Raw genomic sequence first — 23,860 nt, forward strand, 5'->3', positions numbered from 1 at the left:
ACCACTCCGGGCAGGTCCACTCGCATGAGGGGGCGGCGATGGCGACGGCCGGCAGCTTGCCTGCAATGCCATCCCTCGAGCAGGCGAGGAGCCCGGAGGCTACCAGATGCGAGTCCTCTTTCCCACCCTGCTCGGGAGTCCAGAGCACTTGGTCGCATTCAGGATCTAGAGTGGGGAAGTGGGGCTTGTGTCTGGGCTGGACACATTGGGCTGCCTGTGCCGCTCAACCTGCGGGGAGAAATCAGGGTGGGAGTCACGACCGTGAGGCAGGGCTGCCAAGTGTGGCAGAAGAGGACACGGCCGTCGCACCTGTCCTTAGGTAGGAGCTTCTTCCGTGTCGACCTGCTGCCCTAAAGTCTTGGCTTTTTGGCGGTTGGCACAGAAGGAAGGCAAGGGGGAGGGGGAAAAATTGAAACTTACACTTTCGTGCGTCCCTCCCGGCGTGACGCTGTGCGCTGACGTCACGGGGCTGTAATGGTGGTGTGCCTCGAGATTTTTTTCATGAAACAAGTGTGCCTTTGCCCAAAAAAGGTTGGGAAACACTGGTCTAATGGATTCCCACAAGAGGTGGTGGACTCTCCTTCACTGGAGGTTTTTGAGCAGATGTTGAATGGTCATTTGTCATGGATGCTTTAATTGAGATTCTTCTATCACAGGGGGTTGGATGAGATGAGCCTCAGCATCCTTTCCAGTTCTACAATTCTACGACTCTTTGAAGACCCCTATTTTCACTCACACAGGAAGGTCAGCCTTAGAAGAGTACACACACACACACACACACGGGCTTATCCCTTTAGTCGATGAAAATGTTTTTAACTGATTGAACTAAGCAAGTAATCGATAAAACGTTGTAGCTCAGTTTCAAGTTTCTTAATTTCTATGTTGTTAAACACACACACACACACACACAGAGAGAGACACAAACTCTCACCTGTTTTCACTGTCTGCCAACCAAGTGAAAATGGACTCCGTGCTTGAAGATTGTAGGAGGTGATGGGACTGTGGTTGTCCGCCCCTGGAGTCCATGAAAGTGTTGCCGTGGTCTCCGTGATCTCCTCAACAATCACAATCCCTGGAGGCCCAGGTGGACCTGAAAGCAAGGAGACTGAATGTACTACTTTGAAATGCCTATCATTAACCATGTAGAAGCATTACACTACACTTCGTTAATTAAACCAGATTACAAACATAAAAAAGTCCTCCTGGATCAGGCGAATGGCCCAACTAGTCCAACATCCTGTGCCCACAGCGATCAACCAGAGGTTTGTGAGAAACTTTCAAAGAGGACTTGGATGCTACAGCACTCTCCCCTCTTGTGGTTTTCAGTAAACGCCATTGTCTCTTGAGACAGACGAATGCCAATAATGACTGCCCACAATAGTGGCTATGGAATTGAGCCATTGTTCTTGTTGTTTAGTCGTTTAGTTGTGTCTGACTCTTCGTGACCCCATGGACCAGAGTACGCCAGGCACTCCTGTCTTCCAGTGCCTCCCGCAGTTTGGTCAGACTCATGTTGGTAGCTTCGAGAACACTGTCCAACCACCTCACCCTCTGTCGTCCCCTTCTCCTTGTGCCCTCAATCTTTAGCTAGTAGCTATTAACTTCCTTGAAAGTGTCTAATTCTCTGTCAAAGCCATCCAAGATTCTGGTCATCACTATTGCTAAGGTATGCCAGTTATTGGGAATCAGAAATGTGGAGACAGAGTTGTCCCATCCATGAGGCAGACTGAGACAGTCACCTTGGGTGGTGGGATCCCAGAGGTGGTACCCTGAGGAGAAGCAGTGCTGGCTTCTGGAAACATCTCACCAAGTGCTCCACAACATCTTGCAGAGCTCTTGTGAGCTCTTGTGGGGCTCTTGAGAGATCTCACCAGAAGCCACCACTGCTGCCACTTCTCATTTTTTCTGGTACAACTACAAGTGCTCTCCCTTCTCACTGCTGGAGAAGTGAGGAGAAGCAGCTGCAGCAGTGGTTTCCGGGATCCGGTGAGATCCCACAATTGAAAACTCAGGGCAATGTTGTTGTCCTTATTTTAATGGTGCTTGCTAATTATTATTTTTTGCAGTTTTAGCTGCAATCAACTTGTCTTGATCCGCAAGCAGAAAGTCACAGAAGTGGCTGAATGCATTGGCCCAGTTCATTATGATTAACCCTTTATACAACTCTTTATACAAGTCTCTGTTAAGAAAACAGGAAAACAGCAGTACGTGGTCCACCGTATCACAAAAGTTGAAGAAGTAACCCCCAAAGCAGGGGGGAGCATTCTGATCTGTTGGGAAAGTTTGAATTAGGCTGCTTCATTCATACAATCATTCATTCATTCATTCATTCCATAAAATTTTTAATCTGCTTGATTGTAAAAACCCTCAAAGTGGTTTTAGAAAAAGATAAAGCAATAAAAGGGAGAAAAATTCACAGCCATACTTTAAACATAACAAAGTTAAAATACTAAAACAGATTAAAATCTCCTCGACTTTCTAAGCATCTGGGAAGGCTTGTCTAAACAAGAATGTTTTTAGTAGGTACAAAAATAAAAAATGGTTCACTTAAAAGTGTGGATGAAATGAAGTCTTCAAGTATGGCTGCCTGCAACCAGTGTAGCTGAGCTAGAATAGGGAGCATGGGCTTCCTGAAGTCTGTCCTTATCAAAAGTCTCAGCCTTCTACACTAGCTGAAGTTTCCAAACCGTCTTGAAAAGTAACCCCAGGTGAAGCATGTTGCTATAATCAATAGGAGAGTTTACCAAAGCATGAATGACTGAGGCTAAAGCCTTGACTGGAAGGAACAGTTACAACTGCTGCCACCTGGGACACACCAGCAGCGACACTCGGTAAAAAATATATGATGTTTGCAGTTTTGAGTAATGTGCATGAAGGGAAGGAACTCCAGGCCACCTCATAAATTAGGTTGCTTTTTTTTTTTTTAGTTAAAGCACCAACTCCTCAGACAAGAAAGTCTCTTTGCTATGTGCCAGTAGGTTATCTCCAGAAGCGGCTGGCGGCTTTTATTTTTGCATCTCTGCATACGCTGTAATCTTGGTCATAATAGACAGCGCCGGACAGTTATGAAAGGTACAATTTTAGCCCCATAGAGAGACGAAAAGATTACACCTGTCAGGCTCTTGACAGTGAATTTGCTGGAACAATATTGAAATCTCCATGCGTTAGCGAGGGGAGGCGGAGAGTGCAGCAGCTTCCTTTAGAGTTTGCGCATTTAAGCAGAACAATCTGAAAGAGGTCGTGACTGGTTGTTATGGGAGCTCTGGGTGAGAGGGACAGGGACTGCGGTGACACAACCCATAATATAGTCAGCCACATGGAGTGCAGAGGATCGCCTGGCAATGCCAATTTTGAGCTTGCGTCTAATGCTCCATGAGCGGTGTTTGCAAAGCAAATAAAGGGAGCTTCCATTTTAGACAGGGCTCAGGCGATAAGGTACCTTTTAAGCAAACCTGATAAGCAAATGTGCCATCGCATAGTTCAGCCCTGAAAGAAAAGTGTGCTGAACAAGAACGAGAAACTGAAAGAGTCTGCCCAGAGCCATACGTGGATATTTGGGGATGGGGAACAAAATATTGGGGGGGCCCTGCCCCCCACCTGCACTTCTTCCAAACTCCCTGCCCTTCTGCAGAGTGCCCCTTCACCTGACATTTACAACTGGGCACAGGTCTCTCCTTCCGCCTTGCCCTCTTGCCAGTGTGGTGTAGTGGTTAAGAGCAGTGGACTTGTAATCTGGTGAACCGGGTTCGCTTCCCCACTCCTCCACATGCAGCTGCTGGGTGACCTTGGGCCAGTCACACTTCTCTGAAGCCTCTCAACCTCACTCACCTCACAGAGTGTTTGTTGTGGGGGAGGAAGGGAAAGGAGATTGTTAGCCACTTTGAAACTCCTTAAGGGGAGTGAAAGGCAGGATATCAAGTCCAAACTCCTCCTCCTCGTCCTCGTCCTCCTCTTCTTCTTTTCGCCCACTGTGCAAAAAGCTTCTATCTGCTTCCTCCCCACCCCTTGCTCACTCTCCTGCTCGCCTCTCCAACCATTTTCTTGTTTTCATTTCACTTTTAATTTGTATGTCACCTTTCTCAATTACAAGGCGGTTTGCAGCAACAAGATATACAACAGAGAACACACACCTTACAACAATCTTATCCGATACAAAACGTCAGAATAAAACATAACTTTAAAATGGAATGATTTCTAAAGTCATATTCAATAATCTATTAGAATATCATAGTACACAATCAAGCTGTCTCTCCTACTGGCCAGCCAGCTGGCCGGCCCGCCTGCTTCTTCCCAGCTGCTTCAGATCAGACAGGCTTGGAAATGTCACCGAAAGCTGGGAGGCAAGCAGGGGAAAGAGGGCAGTGCCCAGCTGGAGGGGAGGTGGGTGCCCAAGGGAGGGAGGGAGAAAGGTGCCAACTTGCAAAAATATTGGGGGAAGCGACTTCCAAAGTGGAAAGCAAGAGGAGCATTGTTGCCCCCCCCCCATTGATCTCTGGTGTCTCCAAATAGGAGCCCTGGAAGGCTGCTGTCAGGGATGGATCTAGATTAAGATTGAAATGTAATTGGATTAAATAAGATTTCAGAAGCAAAATTAAATTAATTTATCTTACCTTGAAATCTAGCACATGGGAGGCCATCTAAAAAGCATAATTGGCTTATCAGTTGGTTTATTTTTGAACTGTAATTGTAATTTGGTAATGTTGGAATCCCCTTCATGGATCACATGTATTTGGTAATGTTTGAATCCCCTTCATGGATCACTGGCTTGCCATGGCGAAGGGGCTTGAATAACTCAGAGAAGCTATGCCGTGCAGGGCCACCTAAGATGGATAGGTCATAGTGGAGAGTTTTGACCAATGTGATCCACCTGGAGCAGGAACTGGCAAGCCACTCCAGAATCCCTGCCAAGAAAACTCCATGGACAATATTTGACCAAACTGCAGGAGGCATTGGAAGACAGGAGTGCCTGGCGTGGTCTGGTCCATGAGGTCACAAAGAGTCGGACACGACTAAATGACTAAACAACAACAACAATGTTAGAAGTGGCTTAAATTGGATAGATGTAATTGAAAATTAATAAAAAATTATTTATAAGAAAATAAAAAATAGATTAGCCAATGGTCTGTCCAGGATAAGGCAGCTTCATATATCCCACCTATATAGTCCATTGGAATTGAAATGAGAAACACTGATAAGCACTGCCAGTTATATTCTTTTAAAAAAGTAGCCAAGTTGTATATCTGTGTGTGTGTTTTTACATCTCACTCTACATTCATGCCAACTGAAATACACAGGAAGCAGCTGAGAGGTTCAAATAAATAAAGCTGGCAGGCGTGAGTGCCATTAGGAATGGAAAATTTGCTTCGGGATCAGAACCAAGAATTGGACTAATCCATCGGTGACAGGGAGCGACACTCGATTGCCTCCTTGCGCTTGAGGCAAGCATCTTCTCTCACTGCCATAAACATCTCAAGTCTATGTGAATAGCGTGGTGTGCTTGGAGTCATTATTTTTGCACCCCTGTTCCCGAAGAAGAAGGAAAAAAATCCCCCACAAAAATCAATTTGAACTAGGATTCAAAGAAGGGTAAACATAAGAAGCGGTGATGCCGAAACAGAAAACGAGTTTGGGAAACGCAGCTCAGTCTTTCACATGCTGTGAAGCTGTTTTGTTTGTTTGCTACGAAATGGTCTAACAGAAAAGCAGGACGACTGAAAGGTTGCTGTATGATAGAGCTTTGGCTGCCAGTGTTCATTTTTCTTTATTTTTCATTGTTAAGATTTTATTAAAAATTGGCGAATCAGGATTAAAATGGAATTTTTTTTACATAAATGCAAAAAAAGAGGAAATAATTCCTCATATGTCACATAAGGTCAAGTAGAAGAAGATTTTTAAGGCTACCCTTAAAAAATGGTCTAAAAGCTGCCAGTGTTTCAGAATATAGTAGACCATTTCTTATTAAGAAGAACACAGCAGTGTAAAAACAAATTGAAATTGACAGGTTTACCCTCCCTAGTGATATTGCTTGCTTGTTATTTTGAGGGCATATATATAGGGGGATATATATATATATATATATATATATATATATATATATATATATATATATATTTCTGCCTGTGCACAAGGTTCCTAGTGGTCTCCAATCCGCTGCTGCTGCCAAAATCTTCACTCCCTTAACTTCATTTATGCTACAACACCTGATGTTCCCCAGGGTATCTATGGAGCTGATTGCACAGTTGAGGTAGTGCAGATTTAATAGATTTGATTTTTACAAAATTGGTGCTTTACTTTTTTTTATGTTCCAGCAGATCTGAGGGCTTTTAAGGCCATGCGGTAGGAGTGCAAATATAAAATAAAGAAACCTTGGTAAGGCGAAGAAACTGCTATTCCTTAACAAACCCAGTTTGATAGGTGATGCTGTCTGCGGCAGACTTTGACAGAGGCAATTTAACACTTGTGAAGCTGATATCATAATAGTTCCTTTGCTTCCACCTCCAGAAAAGCAGAACATAATAAGACCAGGATATACGAAATGGATTTATGTAGCACAGTCTGTCATAATTTTGACTTCAAATAGAGCGTTAATAGAGCATATGAATGTAGCAGTTCTAATACTCCCAATATTTCCTACATTCAAAGATACTGAAAGATAAACAAATAGCAAGCTCACTTCTGTTACGAAAGGTTAGAGAGAGAAAATAACACAAGGCTTTCATAGTTTTGGAAGTGTGATGATAGATAGAGTTGCCAGACTTTGGAGACCATTCAATGGGTGCCAAGTTTAAACCTCAGCGCCATCAGATGATGACTTTTGAATCTTAGGATCTCAGAGTAAAGGGCAGGTAAATTATCATCATCATCATCAACAACAACAACAACAACAACAGCATCATCTTGGGTCTCAGAGTTTTGCGGCAATATTCCTTTGAAACATTATACAGGGTGGCCCAAAAAGTAGGTATACTGTTTTAGAATCCACTTCCTTTGTTCTTGACTCAAGTTTGCAACATCAGTAAAGAAAAAACAATCCTTTTATCTGACTCCACTATTCTTTCCAATGCCAGTCTGAAATTTAACAGCCACTTTGTCATGTGTCAGCTATGTCTACCCATATAATCTGTTGTGATGAATTCCATTGATTCAGCTGTATACCTACTTCTGTATACCCTGTATATATATTCTGAAAACAAAAATATTGCAGAAGATCCGAAACATTTTTTCAGTGGAAATTTAGAGATAATAAAAGAACCCCCTCTAACGTGACCCCTGCAATATCTCTTCCCACCTTAATTTCACAATTTCCCCCCCTTGGCCTTCACATTTTCAGTTTCATCTTTCTACTGCTAATCCCTGATATTTTCCCCTGCCAGTGTGTCAAAAATATTTCAAGCATGGTGATGTCGCATGTCCGGAGCCAAAACATTACGGTCCATTGCTCCACGAGTCTTTGACAAGCTGGAGACCTGGAAACCCTATGTGACCCAGAATTCTAAAGTATTCAAAGAGTGGGAGTAGAGCTGATATTTCATTAATTGGTGGCGGAAAAGCGTCAGGATGTAGGATCAAAAAACCTTGCAAGCTTTATCCAGGCGCATTAAGGTCAAAATCCAGAAATGATAGGTAGAGAAACATACGCTGTCCCCAATTCATCACTATAAATGAGGTGGTGCTGTTCCTCTGCCAGACCATTCCTGGCTCAGCTAACCTCCATTGGCAGGTCATAAAAAACCCTGCAGCCAACTGTCTCATCTCTCAGTCTAACCTACCTCACAGGGTTGTTGTGAGGATGAAATGAGGAGGAGGAGAACTGTGTACACCATTTTGAGCATGGGTAGTCAAACTAAGGCCCACGGGCCGGATCAGGCCCAACTGCCTTCTGGATCCGACCCGCGGACGGTCCGGGAATCGCCATGTGGATTGCCAGCACGCACGTTCTTTCCCTCTCCCTCCCTCTCCTTCACACGGCGGCGCCTCCTCCCTCCCTCCTCCTGGCTTCTCCCTGCCCTGCCTAGAGGAGGAAGGGGGCTGGGCTTTGTTGGTGCCAGTAGCAGCTGCGCTCGAGCGGCCGCCATTTTAAGCAGCCCCTCTCGGGAGCCCTTTCGTGCGCCGCTCATGGTCCTGCTGCTGCTTCCACTGCCGCCGCCAGCCCCTGCCGCTTGCAAGACACAGGTAAGCAGCCACTGGGACTTGTGGTGCTCTTGCATCATTCCCCCCCCCAAATATAGTCCGGCCCCCCACAAGGTCTGAGGGTCAGTGGACTGGCCCCTTGCTGAAAAAGTTTGCTGACCCCTGATCTTGATAGGGGTACATAAATGTAATAAATCTAATGTTTCCAGTGTGGTTTGGTATGGTGTCCACTTACCCTGTTAGTCTGGTAAGATTCCTGGAAACTAGAGGGAAGGTTGTTGAAAGTGGCCAATGGACTTTCTTCCTTTTGAGTCTTAAATGTGCATGTTTATAGCTAGAACCTACTTTTTGTAACCAAAAATCATTCTGAAGGATGAGCAACGTTTTTCAGAAGCCCTCTCCAAAAGAAAAGGTGAGATTATCAATATAATTGATCTCTACGTCTACCGGACATTTGAGTCTCCCGTGTGATCACCGAGACTTTTAAAGTTATCACCTCTGTCAGTTTTTATATTTTGTTCATCACCAGCCTTTGCAAACTCTGACCACGTGCTCCTTGTTTGCAGAGACAAAAATTGTGAAAGGGAAAATGTCACGTAAATGATACATACAAGAGAGAAGGAACAAACCAAGCACAAGGCAGGAATGCCTTGAAATGCCTTTGCAGGATCATTTATGTTTATCGTGTCCTCAAATGCTGCTATTAGCATACTCACCCCTCACAAGAAGTTCTGCCTCATCTGATATACTGTCTGCTGTGGTCTGTACCCTGCAGCCATATCTCCCAGCATGCATCAGAAGAATGTTCCTGATCATTAAATCTGCAGAGGACGCTTGCTGGAAAGAAAGGAAAAAGCAATACAATAGCACCAGCTTAAAAAACATCACAAATCTTTCTTTGTAAAACAGGGGAACAGGTTTGACTGGGAGCTTTGGAAGTCCTTATTCCAATCTCCAACTCAACACATTAATGGTAGTAACCCTGCCTTCCAACACACATGTTACAGACACCCAGTGGTTAAGAGTGTTGGAGCAGGACCTAGAAGACTAGGGTTCAAACCTCCACTCAGACATGAACTTATTGGGTCACCCTGGACCAGTCACTTGGTTGGTGAAACACATCACAAAATTCGGAGAAGCGCGAATTCCAAAGGAAGGCTTTGCTTCAGTTCTCATATTGTTTCGGAAAATTCAGACTAGGCAGATTTGCCTTCAGCTGTGAACTGAACTGAATTCCTCCTCCATCTATGCATGAGCCTGGGGGCTCAGAGAGTTGGAAAGAGATAACAGGGAGGGAACTGATTGTTATATTTAGACTGGAGCACTATTCACCCATCAGCCCGTGATTATGATTATTTATTATTATGTATATTTGAGTGGCGTTATGAGAAAAGCCAGTTTTAATGCTGTGAACTGAGAATGCAGTAGCATTTTTCTGTACTTGTAAGCCAAGTTGCTGAGTTCGACATCTTTCGATGCCCCATAAAAGAGTGCTGTTTAAAGCCAAGACAGGATAACTATGTCATTATCTGCTTCTTTAAAAAATTACAGAGTGGCAGATGATAAGCTTCTTAAATTGCAACCGGAGCTCTTAGAAACACTGTGCTGTATTGACTCACAATAACACACTGTCCCTTTCAGCATTTAATAGGGAAAATTATGAGCTTGATGCTGGGGACTTTCTTACTGAATTACATCTTAATGTACACCGTACTTACAGTTTATCATTACCATCCATTGCAAAGAGGTTTTTTGTGTGTTTTGAATGTGCTTTATCTCTCTCTCTTTATTAGTTTGCAACTCTCTGATTCACTGTCTGGAATCCTAGAAACCTGGTTACGGAAAATGATTTTAAAACAGCATAATGACCTGAAACTTCTCTTCCCCAGGCTAAACGTGCCAGCTCTTTCAACCGTTCTTCATAGGAATTGGTGTCTAGGTTGTTCACCACCCTGCTAAACCCTTTCTGGACATTCTGCAGTTTGAGCATGCACTTCTTAAAATGTTGCTGATAGTGTCATGAATCATATTACACTAGAGTTGCAGGATCTTCACACCCATATTTAGAATAATGGTTTGCCTCTTTTTGGAGGGTGCTTGATAAAATGCACCCTTCATTTAAACCGAATTCTATCACTTCCTCCTATCTCACATTTATTTTTATTTTTGCATTCTTTCTTGATAACAAAATTTACAAATAAAATTCACAATAATTCCGGTGTGTGTGTGTGTGTGTGTGTGTGTGTGTGTGTGTGTGATTGCTTTACATTATCATTGCACTTGTTATTCTAACATATCAGAAAGAACACCCATTTCTCCATAAATTTATTAGGCTGATTTATTGGTAAAGGTAAAGGTAAAGTGACTCAGGTCCAGTCGTGGCCGACTCTGGGGTTGCGGCGCTCATCTCGCTTTATTGGCCGAGGGCGCTGGTGTACGCCGGGTCATGTGGCCAGCATGACTAAGCCGCTTCTGGTGAACCAGAGCAGCGCACAGAAATGCTGTTTACCTTCCTGCAGGAGCAGTACCTATTTATCTACTTGCACTTTGACGTGCTTTCAAACTGCTAGGTTGGCAGGAGCAGGGACTGAGCAATGGGAGCTCACTCTGTCACGGGCCTCAAACTGCAGACCTTCTGTTCGGCAAGTCCTAGGCTCTGTGGTTTAACCCACAGCGCCACCCGCGTTCCGTATACAACACACATAAAATGCTTTTTCTTTACCAATCTAGCTGAGTCCCTGGTCACTGTGATCACATGAACTGATGTTGGCTCCAACCCTCATCATCCAGTTCCCATGTCATAGTGGGCCCTCTTTTGTTTGAACAGATTGTTTAATAATGGACTGGGGTGATTAGTTCCTCAATGGGAGGGGATGGCTGGTTAGATTTTTCTAAATCGACAACCTATATGCAGGAAGTTGTTCAAGACTGGTAACATCTATGTGGCAGAAGGGGAAGCAGTTTGCCACAGGGGGCTAAACAGAGGAATTGGCATTTTAACTGGGATGGATCAAACCTAGGGGATCTATTGCTTTTTTAATGAATCTGTCGCAAGATTAGTAGTTGCACTGCCTATTTTAGGGGCTTGCTTGCTTCTAAAGTGCTCTGCTTGTATATTTGCAAACAAGCAGATAATGCAAAGACGCTATATATCTGCAGTATTCTTTCTCATACCCAACACACCGTTTAACGATAAAAAGCCCATCCGTGGAAGCTCCTACCAGCTGGAAAAATAGGATGATGCAATGACTTTTTCACACCAGTGTTTTGAATTCAATTGTGCCTTTTAGATCTAGTATTTACAGACAACTGGCAAATTCAAACTCTGAATAAGTGTTGAAACACACAAACACTCTCTCACGCACAGGTGATACTCCACTAATAACATAACTCTTCCTTGGGTATATCAAGCCTGACAGAACTGTTGGCACTTGTCTAAGGCAATTGCGCACGAGAAAAATACAGAACAGCAATTCCCATGCTTCCATTGCAGACTTTCAGAATTTCTCAACCCAGTTAGTTCATTGCAACTCTGAAGATGTGATGAATCACTATATTTCACTTTAGCAAGGTGCCAGCTTGGGGATGCAAAGTTTGCAACTTGTCTAGCACGACATCGCTGATTAGCCATGAAATATAGGGTATTCGAGAAGATTAATGTTTTCGATATAAAACCACAGATAGTTAAAGGGTAAGACCAAAACCGGTCCACATTTCCCTTTCCCTCTGAGAATAATTTACATTTAATGCGTGCCTTGTTGTTAAAGCAAATAAAAGTATCATATATATACAGTGACTGTCTGCTTTTATTGCCTCGGTGCCTTTAAAAAAATGTAGCTGGCACTCTGAGAGGAGGTTCACAGTGAACGAATCCTAATGTTCTCCTCTGGAAGGCAAATAGGTATTCAGCCTACATACCTAAATGGGAGACTGATGGAAAGGGGGTGAATAATAGTTTTTCAGGTGGGGGAAGATAAGAGCAATATAACAGAATCCTTTGGAATGCACTTATTCCAACAAAATGCATCAGGAAGGATGGTTCTTAGGCAGAGAACATAGCCACAGGTGCCAACCATTCACCACTAGGGTCTGATTCCTGGCCCTACAACTTTGCTGGTAGGTCTGCTCTGTTTGGCAGGTTGCAAAATTGTATGATCCACTCTGTGGAACAAAAATTATGCATGCTGTTGTTTGCTTGAAATGTTTAGAAATCAGAATAATATAATAATAATAAATTTTATTTATATCCCGCCCTCCCCAGCCGAAGCCGGGCTCAGGGCGGCTAACAGCAATAAAACAGTACAAAAGTACAACATAAACAACATTCTAAAATCATTCATTATAAAAATTAATTAATTCAAGCCACTAGCAACCATTGGGCCAGAGCTCTGCGAAGATTGCCGAGGGAGGGAGTCAGGCTGTGCCCTGGCCAAAGGCCTGGTGGAACAGCTCTGTCTTGCAGGCCCTGCGGAAGGATGTCAAGTCCCGCAGGGCCCTGGTCTCTTGTGACAGAGTGTTCCACCAGATCGGAGCCACAGCCGAAAAAGCCCTGGCTCTAGTTGAGGCCAGCCTAACTTCTCTGTGGCCTGGGACCTTCAAGATGTTTTTATTTGAAGACCGTAGGTTTCTCTGTGGGGCATACCAGGAGAGGCGGTCCCGTAGGTACGAGGGTCCTAGGCCATATAGGGCTTTAAAGGTTAAAACCAGCACCTTAAACCTGATCCTGTACTCCACCGGGAGCCAGTGCAGCTGGTATAGCACCGGGTGAATGTGATCTCGCAGCGAAGACCTCGTAAGGAGTCTCGCTGCAGCATTCTGCACCCGCTGGAGTTTCTGGGTCAGTCTCAAGGGCAGCCCCACGTAGAGCGAGTTACAATAATCCAGTCTGGAGGTGACCGTCGCATGGATCACAGTGGCTAGGTCAGGGCGAGAGAGGTAAGGAGCCAACTGCTTAGCTTGGCGGAGATGGAAAAATGCCGCCTTTGTTATAGCTGCAATCTGCACCTCCATGGAAAGGGAGGTGTCGAAGATTACACCCAAACTCTTAACGGACGGTGCTGGCACTAATTGCGCCCCCGCAAGAGATGGGAGTTGCCCCCCCAATCCCATATCGCCCCATCCCAGCCACAGGACCTCTGTCTTCGAAGGATTTAGCTTCAACCGGCTCCCACGTAACCATCCAGCCACAGCTTCCAAACATCTGGTCAGTGTGTCTGGGGCCGAGTCAGGATGGCCATCCATCAACAGATAGAGTTGGGTGTCATCGGCATACTGATGACAACCCAGCCCAAAACTCCGAACAAGCTGGGCGAGGGGGCGCATAAAGATGTTGAAAAGCATCGGGGAGAGTATCGCACCCTGAGGTACTCCACACACCAAGGAGTGGCGCGATGACAATTCCCCCCCAAGCGCCACCCTCTGTCCCCGACCAGAGAGAAACGAGCGCAGCCATTGAAGGACTGTGCCCTGGATCCCCACGTCGGCAAGGCGGTGGTCCAGAAGTTCGTGATCGACCATGTCGAAAGCTGCTGATAGATCTAGAAGAATCAGCAGCCCCGACCTGCCTCGATCCAGCTGTCTACGAAGGTCATCTGTTAGGGCGACCAGAGCCGTCTCGGTCCCATGACCAGCGCGGAAGCCGGACTGGAATGGATCCAGAGCCGATGTTTCATCCAGAAACCCACCAAGCTGTTCAGCAACCGCTCTCTCAATCACCTTACCCAGGAACGGAAGATTCGAAACCGGGCGGTAATTGGATAGATCTAAAGGATCTAATGATGTTTTCTTTAAGAGCGGGCGCACCACTGCCTCCTTCAGTTCCCCTGGGAATGTCCCCGTGCCAAGGGACAAATTGATGATATCCCCCAGGAGGGCCCGCACCTCGTCTGGACACGCTCTAATCAGCCAAGACGGGCATGGGTCGAGAGGACAGGTGGTGGGCTTTCCAGCTCGGAGGAGTCTGTCCACATCGGCTGGGGATATCTGGTCGAAGTGGTCCAATACTGGACCCAAGGACAGTCGAGGGGCCTCCAGTTCCTTTATTGTATCCAAATTGGCAGGGAGGTCATGGCGGAGCGACAAGACCTTCTCCGCAAAAAAGCTCGCAAATGCCTCACAGCCGTGTGTCAATTTGTTATTTAAATTTGGCTGTCCCTCAAGGGACGTTAAAGACCTGATTATACTAAATAATTGCGCTGGGCGAGAGCTAGCGGATGCAATGGAGGCCGAGAAGTATGACTTCTTAGCAGCCTTCACCGCCATCTCGTAGGTTTTCATAAAAGCCCTATAAGATGTTCTTGAGGCTCCGTCACGGGCACCCCGCCATACTCGCGGGGTGGCAAACAAGGGGTTCAGCTGGAGTGTCCACTGAATGTTTCTGACCGATCCTCTTTCTGAGCGGCAAGGCCGTAAGTCATAAACTTTGCATGCACTCCAAGTTCAACCCAGGAATTCAGCTTATTTTATTTATTAAACTTATCTTCCAACCTTCCTTCCAAAGGAGCCCAGGGCTGGGAGAGACTTCCACCTGAAGCCCTGGATATTCAGTGAAGATATTACCAAGCTAGATGTTCTGACTTGGAAGAATGCAGCTCCCGGCATTCTGAAATATCTCAGCAAAACAAAACAAAAGCACCTCAGCCCTTGATTCTGCTCTTATTCACAGATCTTGAAAGAGAAGCCAACAGTAAAGAAGAGGAAGTACAACTGTTCTTCCTGTTGGGAAAAAGCACCAATGCAAAAGCCAGCTCCAGATGGCTGGAATGCAAAACAGAATGTTGTGGTCTGGAATTGTACTAGTGGAGAAAGGGGGCAGTCCTTTCTCTCTACTGAGCACCGGATGTTAGCTCAGAGTGTCATCTGACCTGTGCTGGAAGTACAGGGGAGGAGTTTGTATCTCTTCTGATGGAGTCTGAAGGGAGCAGTCGCATTTCTATGTACTGCTGAATGACAGGAATAAAAGACATGTAAAAGGACTCCTGTCTGTCTCATTTCCCCTCCCTGGGGAGAATGCAGGGAGGGAGAGAAGCAGAGAGAAGCAGAGGGTGTGTTCTCTTCACGTCTAATGAGGAGAATCACCGGTTTACGACCACGTCTGCCGGGAGTAGCAGACGGAAGGTAAACAAAGTATCTCACTCAGATTGCCCGGGGGAGGCCAGTTTACCTCTGACTGTGAGCTGAGATACTGACACACTGTGAGCTGAGATACTGACACACTGACATGCAGGAGTGTTCATGGCTCTGGCTTCGCCATGCATTGATGACATGCTCTATACTCAGTAAGCATATGATTTAGCATATTGTTCAAGCTGCCTTCTTTCTCTGTATACCTGAAGAAGCATCTCCACCCCCCATTGTTCAGCCCGAACACTGAGATCCAGCTCCGAGGGTCTTCTGGCAGTTCCCTCCCTGTGAGAAGTGAAGCTACAGGGAACCAGGCAGAGGGCCTTCTCAGTAGTGGCACCTGCCCTGTGGAACGCCCTCCCATCAGATGCCAGGGAGAATAAGAACTATCTGACTTTTAGAAGACTTCTGAAGGCATCCCTGTTTAGGGAAGTTTTGATGTTTGATGCTTTACTGGGACTGATGTTTAAATTTTTTTGTAAACCACCTAGAGTGGCTAGAGCAACCCAGTAAGATGAGTGGCATATAAATACATTATTATTATTGTTTTAACCAGCTACAGCCTGGTATATACAGGAGACCCAATGGGGCTATATTTTAAGAGTTGTTGTTTTACTCGTTAGGGCAGCCAACATGGCTTCATGCAGATGTTTTGGACTACAACTTCCTTAATTTCTGACCGTTGGCTTTGCTAGCTGGACCAATGCTGAATTGGGGCTCTTTCTACTTTACCATAGTGGCCAGGAAACCCCATCTCTGGACTATTTTGGTCATTTTGGAGGTCAAAACCACATGGAACCAGCCTGATCCCTCCCACCCTTTCCTTTTCCTTCTGTGATGGAACCCCTATTTGGGGACTTCCCTGGCTTTTTTGGCCCACGTAGGACCAGTCTCTGGATAGTTGGACTTGATGAAGATTTGAAGTTTTCTCCCCCCAAACAGTTTTTGATCTGGGCTTCCACTGAAATGAGGCTGCATTTTAATGTTGTATTTTAATCTTGTTTTTAAGTTGTATTTTAATCAATTGTTTTTATACCTGATGCTAGCCACCCTGAGCCCGGTCTTGACTGGGGAGGGTGGGGGTATAAAATAAATAAATAAATAAATAAATGGACAGGATTTGGGCTGGGTGGGAATCAGGTTGGAAGTCCACATGCAGGGGCAAATGAATGGAGAAGCCTTTACAGATGGATTGTGTCCATGCTCATTGGTGGGGAAGTTGTGGACCTCTTATTGTCGTTGGCCTGCAACTCCCATCAACCCTAGCCAGCACAGCTAAGCAACTGCCATAGAAAAGCATGGTCATCAGGGAAACCATAAGTGACGATGGAAGGTGGTATAACCTAGTCATCTAGTCCAAACACCTGCAATGCAGGAATCTGAACACGCAGTCCCCCATTCAATTTGAAACTACACCAGACCCTGCTTAGCTTTGGCAAATGTGCTAGCAGTTTTATTGCTGCACCACTAGGAGGTCATATTATAAGTTGTCTTGAAAATAATGCTCCTTTTTCACTTTCCATATCACTGGCAAAGCCGTCAGGCACCATCAGGAATCAGGATGACTCACAGCATTTATTTAGCAGGAATTCTCCAATTAAAGCATTGTGGTTTGAAAAGGAACGTTTTAGAGAACATTGCCACATCCCATGAAAACTACTTAATTAGCGCAGCATTTTCTGACAAGTGATTTTATGCATATGGACCTTGTTGCTACTGAACTTCATTTAGTCTTCCTGACATTTTAAAGTTGAATAGTTTCCACTTTTTTTAAAAAAAGTAACTGGAAAGTTAAAATTAGTAAAAAAGAAGAAGCAAAAGTGGTAGGGTACTGGTTTTCACACACGTTCGGGGCATCCTTTACGCACCAGTGTTTGTCAGCCGAAGTGTCCCTGCACATGCGCTTCAGGTTACAGACTCCGCTAACCCAGAAATAGTGCTTCAGGTTAAGAACTTTGCTTCAGGATGAGAACAGAAATCGTGCTCCGGCAGTGTGGCAGCAGCAGGAGGCCCCATTGGCTAAAGTGGTGCTTCAGGTTAAGAACAGTTTCAGGTTGAGTACAGACCTCTGGAATGAATTAGGCACTTAACCCGAGGTACCACTGTATGTTTTGTAGCAAGTGATATTAAACGATGTTTTTATTTTTTGTTTGGGATTTGTAAGAGATGTGCCAACTTTTATGTTTGAATAATCTTGTTTTTTAATAAATTCTGGAAAAAGGACTTTTTCCTGTTTCTGTCTTTTGTGCCTTTCTGCTGGGGAAGCTAAACCAGCACCTGACCACTCAGTCGCCTACCAGAGCCTGTTGGATTTCTGTCTGTGCCACGGTAAAGTGACACAGGGTGGGGCAGCCCGGAAATGCTGAAGGGTAATCTCCCTCCTTAGATTACTTTTTGGAGCTGTTCTGAGATAGGGAAGTGGTGGCAGCATACTACTGCTTCTGTTTTTGTGTGTTCTGAAAAAGCTTCTGCACACTCCTCTCTCTCTCAGCCGGGTCTTGCCGGACTTGGAGGGCAGGTTGGAGGGGGTGGGGAGTGCGCACGAATGCTTTGCTGTTGTTTAGTCGTTTAGTCGTGCCCGACTCTTCGTGACCCCATGGACCAGAGCACGCCAGGCACTCCTGTCTTCCACTGCCTCCCACAGTTTGGTCAAACTCATGCTGGTAGCTTCAAGAACACTGTCCAACCATCTCGTCCTCTGTTGTCCCCTTCTCCTTGTGCCCTCCACCTTTCCCAACATCAGGGTCTTTTCCAGGGAGTCTTCTCTTCTCATGAGGTGGCCAAAATATTGGAGCCTCAGCTTCAGGATCTGTCCTTCCAGTGAGCACTCAGGGCTGATTTCCAGCTCTCACTTCCATACATCACTACTGGGAAAACCATAGCTTTAACTACAGCTTTAACTTTAATGGTTATTACTTGTTACCCGAGAAGCTGCTAGGGAGGGGCATCCAATGCTCTGGAGAAGATTTTGAAGGCCCACAGAAGACTCCAGTGAGGAGGAGAGGAAGGTGAAGTCCCATTGCACAAGCCGAAGTCTGTTCCACTTGCACACAGAAAACAGCATTGCAAATAACCCTGAGAGGCTGCCCTGAAGCATGCCCAACCTTCTTATTGAAGCTCCTCATTCCACTGACAAAATACAGCAATGGGCCTCTTTTGAAATGGGTTCCAATCTAGGATCACTAGTTGTTACATTGGACCGATTGTAGGTTACTAGAAATGGGCCGAAACTTAGAAAAAGAATTCCTCCCCCAAATATATACTCTATATTGTATTTTTTTCCACAACAAGGAACACATTTAACAGAAAACCTATCTTCATTACAAACAACACAATTGTACACTGTGCCAGAAATTCCCTTGTTCGGGAGTCCTTTCAAAGATCTAAAAGTGGTACTATCAAGATAACAGGTCCTTCCAGAATGATGCCTAGTTTGCTGGAGGTTTGCTGACTTCATTTACATAAGCAAAAAAGGACATTTACTAAGGCTGCCCATTGATTAAATAATGTTCAGTTTACAACCCGCTTTATTAATCACTCTGATTAATTTGATGAATTTAAATTATTTTAATGGCTAAAAAAATGCACAGTATTTAGCTTGCATATTAAACACTGGATAACATAACCTTTGCAATGGCGTAGAAAATTACAAAATAAATGAAATCGAATGTACTCCATCAATTGTATTTTGTCTGTAATAACTAAGACAACATAACCAGCTTTCTGTTAGCACTTCTCATTGAACTAGTTTAAATATAAGGTAAAGGTAAAGGGACCCCTGACCATTAGGTCCAGTCATGACCGACTCTGGGGTTGCGGTGCTCATCTCACTTTATTGGCCGAGGGAGCCAGTGTACAGCTTCTGGGTCATGTGGCCAGCATGACTAAGCCGCTTCTGGCTTCAGCGCACTGAAACGCTGTTTACCTTCCCGCTGGAGTGGTACCTATTTATCTACTTGCAGTTTGACATGCTTTCGAACTGCTAGGTTGGCAGGAGCAGGGACCGAGCAACGGGAGCTCACTCCGTCACGGGGATTTGAATCGCCGACCTTCTGAACAGCAAGTCCTAGGCTCTGTGGTTTAACCCACAGCGCCACCTGCATCCCTTAGTTTAAATATACCAGGAACAAATGTTTGCTATAAGTGTGGGCTTCATCTGCACCACACATTTAAACCACTATTATACCACTTTAAACAGTCTTGGGTTACTCTAAAGAATCCTGGAATTTGCAATTTGTAAAGGATGCTGAGAGCTTTTAGGATACCCCTATTCCCCCCACAGAGCTACCACCCCCAGGGTTCCATGGGAAGAGGGCTAGACTGTTAAACCACCATTATCAAACTACAGTTGCCAGAAGTTTTTGAGGGAAGCCTCGGCTATTAAAGTGGTATAATCCTGCTTTTAATGCACCATGCAGATGAGGCTACAATTTACTTTTTTTAAAAAAAGTATGGTTTTTCCCCTCTCTCACTAGGCTCATGAATGTCTCACCAATAGCTACACTGTAAAGATTCACGGCTATTTCCTTCCCGACTAAAGTAAATATTCCTATGCTTCAATTAACACAAATGAGATACTTAATTCGGTGAGCTAACATTTTTCTTTCTTTCTTTCTTTCTTTCTTTTTAAAGCCCTTGACTGTAATTACATTTCTTCCGGTCATGTCTGAAATATTTCTGTGATGAAAAGACCTCTCTCCAGCAAACCATTTTCCCATTCGATTCTCCCCCCACTTCGAAAAGAAATGGATTCTTGAAGGATGCTCACCGCCCTGAGGCTTTCAAAGTGTCCTCCTTCTTTCTCAAAATCGATAGGCTGCCCGTTCAGAATCCAGTGGAACATGACATCTAAGGTGGGGTCATGAATGGCTTTGCAGCTGAGGACAATGCTCTCTCCCACTGTCAGCTCGGTCCTTTTGGGAGACAGGTCTATCTTGGTAGGCTCTGAAGAGACAAAAGGGATGTGTGGCATGGTGTGCTAGGCTAGGAATATAGAAAGCTGCCTTATATTGTTGGACCAGCAGATTGGTATTATCTTTTTTTTATAAGATATTTATTGAGATTTTTTAACATATTACAGTAAAAATGGAAAAATACAAAATAAAAATACAAAATAAAAACAGTTAAAAACACATTAATTTTCCGTTTCTTATTTTCCTTAAGCTTATTTCCCCGGACCTCCTCATACCTCCCTTTTTTGTATTCCACTTAGATTTATTAGTTCAGCAAATCCTTGCCATTAAGCTTTTACCCATTTATAAACCTTTTTTCAAATTCTCTTAAAGCATTACAGCTAGAAACCACTTAATTTCTATCCAACATCATTCTAACATTCATTCATTTTACAATATTTCTGTAAATAATCTTTACATTTCTTCCAATCTTCTTCCACCGGCTCTTCTTCCTGGTCCCGGATTCTGCCAGTCATTTCTGCCAGCAGATCGGTATTATCTACACTGAGTGGCAGTAGGTTCCAGCATGCTTCTGAAAACCAGTTTCTGGATACTGCAGGAGGGCAGAGTGCAACTGTGCTCAGGTTCTGCTCGCAGTCTTTCCAAAGGTATCTAGTTGGCCACTGGGAGAACAGAATGCTGGACTAGATGGGTCAATAGCGTCATCTTTGTCCTTGCGTTCTTTGTTTTTATTATGTATTTTGTGTTTGTGTGTGTGTGTACAGTGGTACCCCGGGTCACAGACACTTCAGGTTACAGATGCATCAGGTTACAGACTCCGCTAACCCAGAAATACTACCTCGGGTTAAGAACTTTGCTTCAGGATGAGAACAGGAATCGTGCGGTGGTGGCGGGAGGCCCCATAAGATAAAGTGGTGCTTCAGGTTAAGAACAGTTTCAGGTTAAGAACGGACCTCCGGAACGAATTAAGTACTTAACCCGAGGTACCACTGTACACACACACACACACACACACACACACACACACAATACATAATAAAAACAAAGGCAACTGAAGGACAAAGATTACGCTAATAGCCCATCTAGTCCAGCATTCTGTTCTCACAGTGGCCAACTAGATTATACCTTTAAATATTCTTTATTTATCAAATTATACCACCCTGTACCCTTAGATCTCAAAATGTAAAATTACTTTCTCTATATATATATTGTAATTTTATGTTTTGAGATCTAAGGGTACAGGGCGGTATAATTTGATAAATGAAGAATCTGAAAATGGAGGAAAAGAGCTTTAAAAAAGAATGGGAAAAGTTTACAATTTATTTACAAGACCATTGTAAGCAGGTTAAAACACTAGCAGGATTCTAACCGCACTTGTAAACTAACGGAAAGTATGGACAGGATAAAACTTGGATAGTATTGATATGCAGTTGTAAATATTATCACTAGGACCCATGGAAGGGATGGGGATAAGTTAGGATATTAAGAGTAATCTTGATATTTGGATCTTGAATTGTTTTTTGGTGTGTGTATGTGTGTGTGTGTGTGTGTGTGTGTGTGTATAATCTGAAAGTGTATCTGGGGCATATTATAGGGTGGGGAGTGGTATAGAAATATAAATAAATGCAACAAACAGCCACGCCTTACCTTTAACAAACACTGAAGCAACTATTTCTGCAGAACCAAATACATTTTCGCCTCGGCATACATATCTTCCCTCATCGGATTTGGTGGAATTCAGGATTCTGAGGCTCCCATCTGGAAGAACAGTTATCCTGAAAATTATAAAAAAGGTTTTTATCCTGAAATAGCATATGCAGAATCATCTCAAATGCAGATAACTTCTGTGGAGTCATCTTTCAAAGACCTCACAAATGGAATTACGGACCGTCTCCCCCATGTTTCTTAAGAATGATGAAAATGCCAATTGTGTTTGCCAGTCTTTCAAATAAGGCCAAAATAAACTCATTTTTATCCCCTTGCCTTCTGTAATACAGGAGGGCCAAACTCTCCAAAGAAGTGAAACAGTCTTTTAAAACTTAGAAGGGTAAATGTGCAAGGCTTTTTTTTTTTTTTTTTTGAAAACAGGATGTTTGTCTCTCAGTTTTGAAAAGTATAACTTTACCATCAAAAAGATGTTTTAATATTAAGTACCAACTGTTCAACTGGAATCTAATGGTGACCTTAGCAAATCAAATCTAAAAGCAGACAGTGGTACAAAGTAAAAGCAGATGGGGAAAGGAGAGGAAATTAATTGTATATAGCCAAAAGATGATTTATAGTACACTCTATGCCAGTGTAGCATGAAGATGAAAATGAGCTCTGGCTACTAATGCATATTATTTTCATTTATTATAGTTAGGCAGCACATTATCTAAATGAAGCCAGAGACACTAAAGGTAGAATTAAGCTGTATAAGAACCATGGGGTTACACCTGAGAATTGCAGGCCCAACTGAGGTCCTGTCCCATCCCATAATATGCAGTGCAACTTATTCAGTATGCTGACTTTTATCATGTGGTGCGCTTCCTTGTCTATGCCAGGATTAGCAGATGACATGGAGGCAGAGATTTCACACAAAGGGTTGCTCCTCATGAGATCAAGGAGCTGAACAATAAAATAATAATAATAATAAATTTTTATTTATATCCTGCCCTTCCCAGCCAAAGCCGGGCTCAGAGCGGCTCACAACAGTAAAATAACACAACATTCTAAAATCATTTCATTATAAAATCAGTTCAAATCAAATTAATGGCAACCATTGGGCTAGAGTTCTGTGAGGATTACCAAAGGAGGGGGGGTCAGGCTGTGACCTGGCCAAAGGCCTGGTGGAACAGCTCTGTCTTGCAGGCCCTGCGGAAAGATGTCAAGTCCCACAGGGCCCTAGTCTCTTGTGACAGAGAGTTCCACCAGATTGGAGCCACAGCCCCAAAAGCCCTGGCTCTGGTTGAGGCCAGCCTAACCTCTCTGTTGCCCGGGACCTCCAAGATGTTTTTGTTTGAAGACCGTAAGGTCCTCTGTGGGACATACCAGGAGAGGCGGTCCCGTAGGAAAAAATGCACCAGCAGAACCCATCTGATTGCTCCTGCTGTGACAACCTGCTGTGTCTGGTATCTCAGCTATGGCTGTATCTTCATTGGTGTAACCTGGCCACTGTGGTCCAGACATTGGAAACCTTGAGACTGGATTACTGCAATGTGTTCTAGGTGGACCTGCCCTTTGGCATGGCCCAGAAGCTCCAACTGGTACAAAATGCAGTGGCTTAACTGTTGATGGGGGCAGATGGCTGACCACATGGGACACCTCTGGTGCCAAAGGCAAACATTGGAAGAGAAACTTGTTTTGCTGAGCATTACAGAAGAACGTATACAATAGGATTTACATTTGAAATGAATTTATTATTGATGCCAGAAATAGCCATTACTGTGAGTTGGAGTCCCTCCTTGCATGCACAGCAATAAAATAATATTATAAAAATGTGTTTACACACACACACACACACACACACACACACTACATTATTTTGTAAGCTCTTTATATTTTGTAATCTGGAGCAGTTAAAACAAGAAATATAATTTAGGAATTCTGTTTATTTTAATTCCCAGTGCCTTCCAAAGCTTTGATAATTTAAAACATTTCCTATTGTCTCAAATATTTTTTTTTGTTTGTACTTGATTTTCTTGTAACTTGAATCT

At 44.0% G+C, this 23,860-nt stretch overlaps 1 protein-coding gene across 1 annotated transcript in view; it reads right to left on the bottom strand.

Moving 5' to 3' along the window:
- Window positions 1–23,860, bottom strand: part of CNTN5 (contactin 5) — a gene marked incomplete at its 5' end in the record, with an annotated part of 77,475 nt that overhangs the window by 52,500 nt on the left and 1,115 nt on the right. Inside the window, 4 exons of the mRNA XM_083500599.1 lie at window positions 932–1,090; window positions 8,847–8,967; window positions 20,021–20,196; window positions 21,813–21,940. Of these exons, the coding sequence (XP_083356725.1) occupies window positions 932–1,090; window positions 8,847–8,967; window positions 20,021–20,196; window positions 21,813–21,940 (584 nt within the window). The remainder of the gene's footprint in view (window positions 1–931; window positions 1,091–8,846; window positions 8,968–20,020; window positions 20,197–21,812; window positions 21,941–23,860) is intronic.

Source organism: Podarcis liolepis, assembly GCF_965112155.1.
Source record: "Podarcis liolepis genome assembly, chromosome: 4".
Taxonomy (NCBI): domain Eukaryota; kingdom Metazoa; phylum Chordata; class Lepidosauria; order Squamata; family Lacertidae; genus Podarcis; species Podarcis liolepis.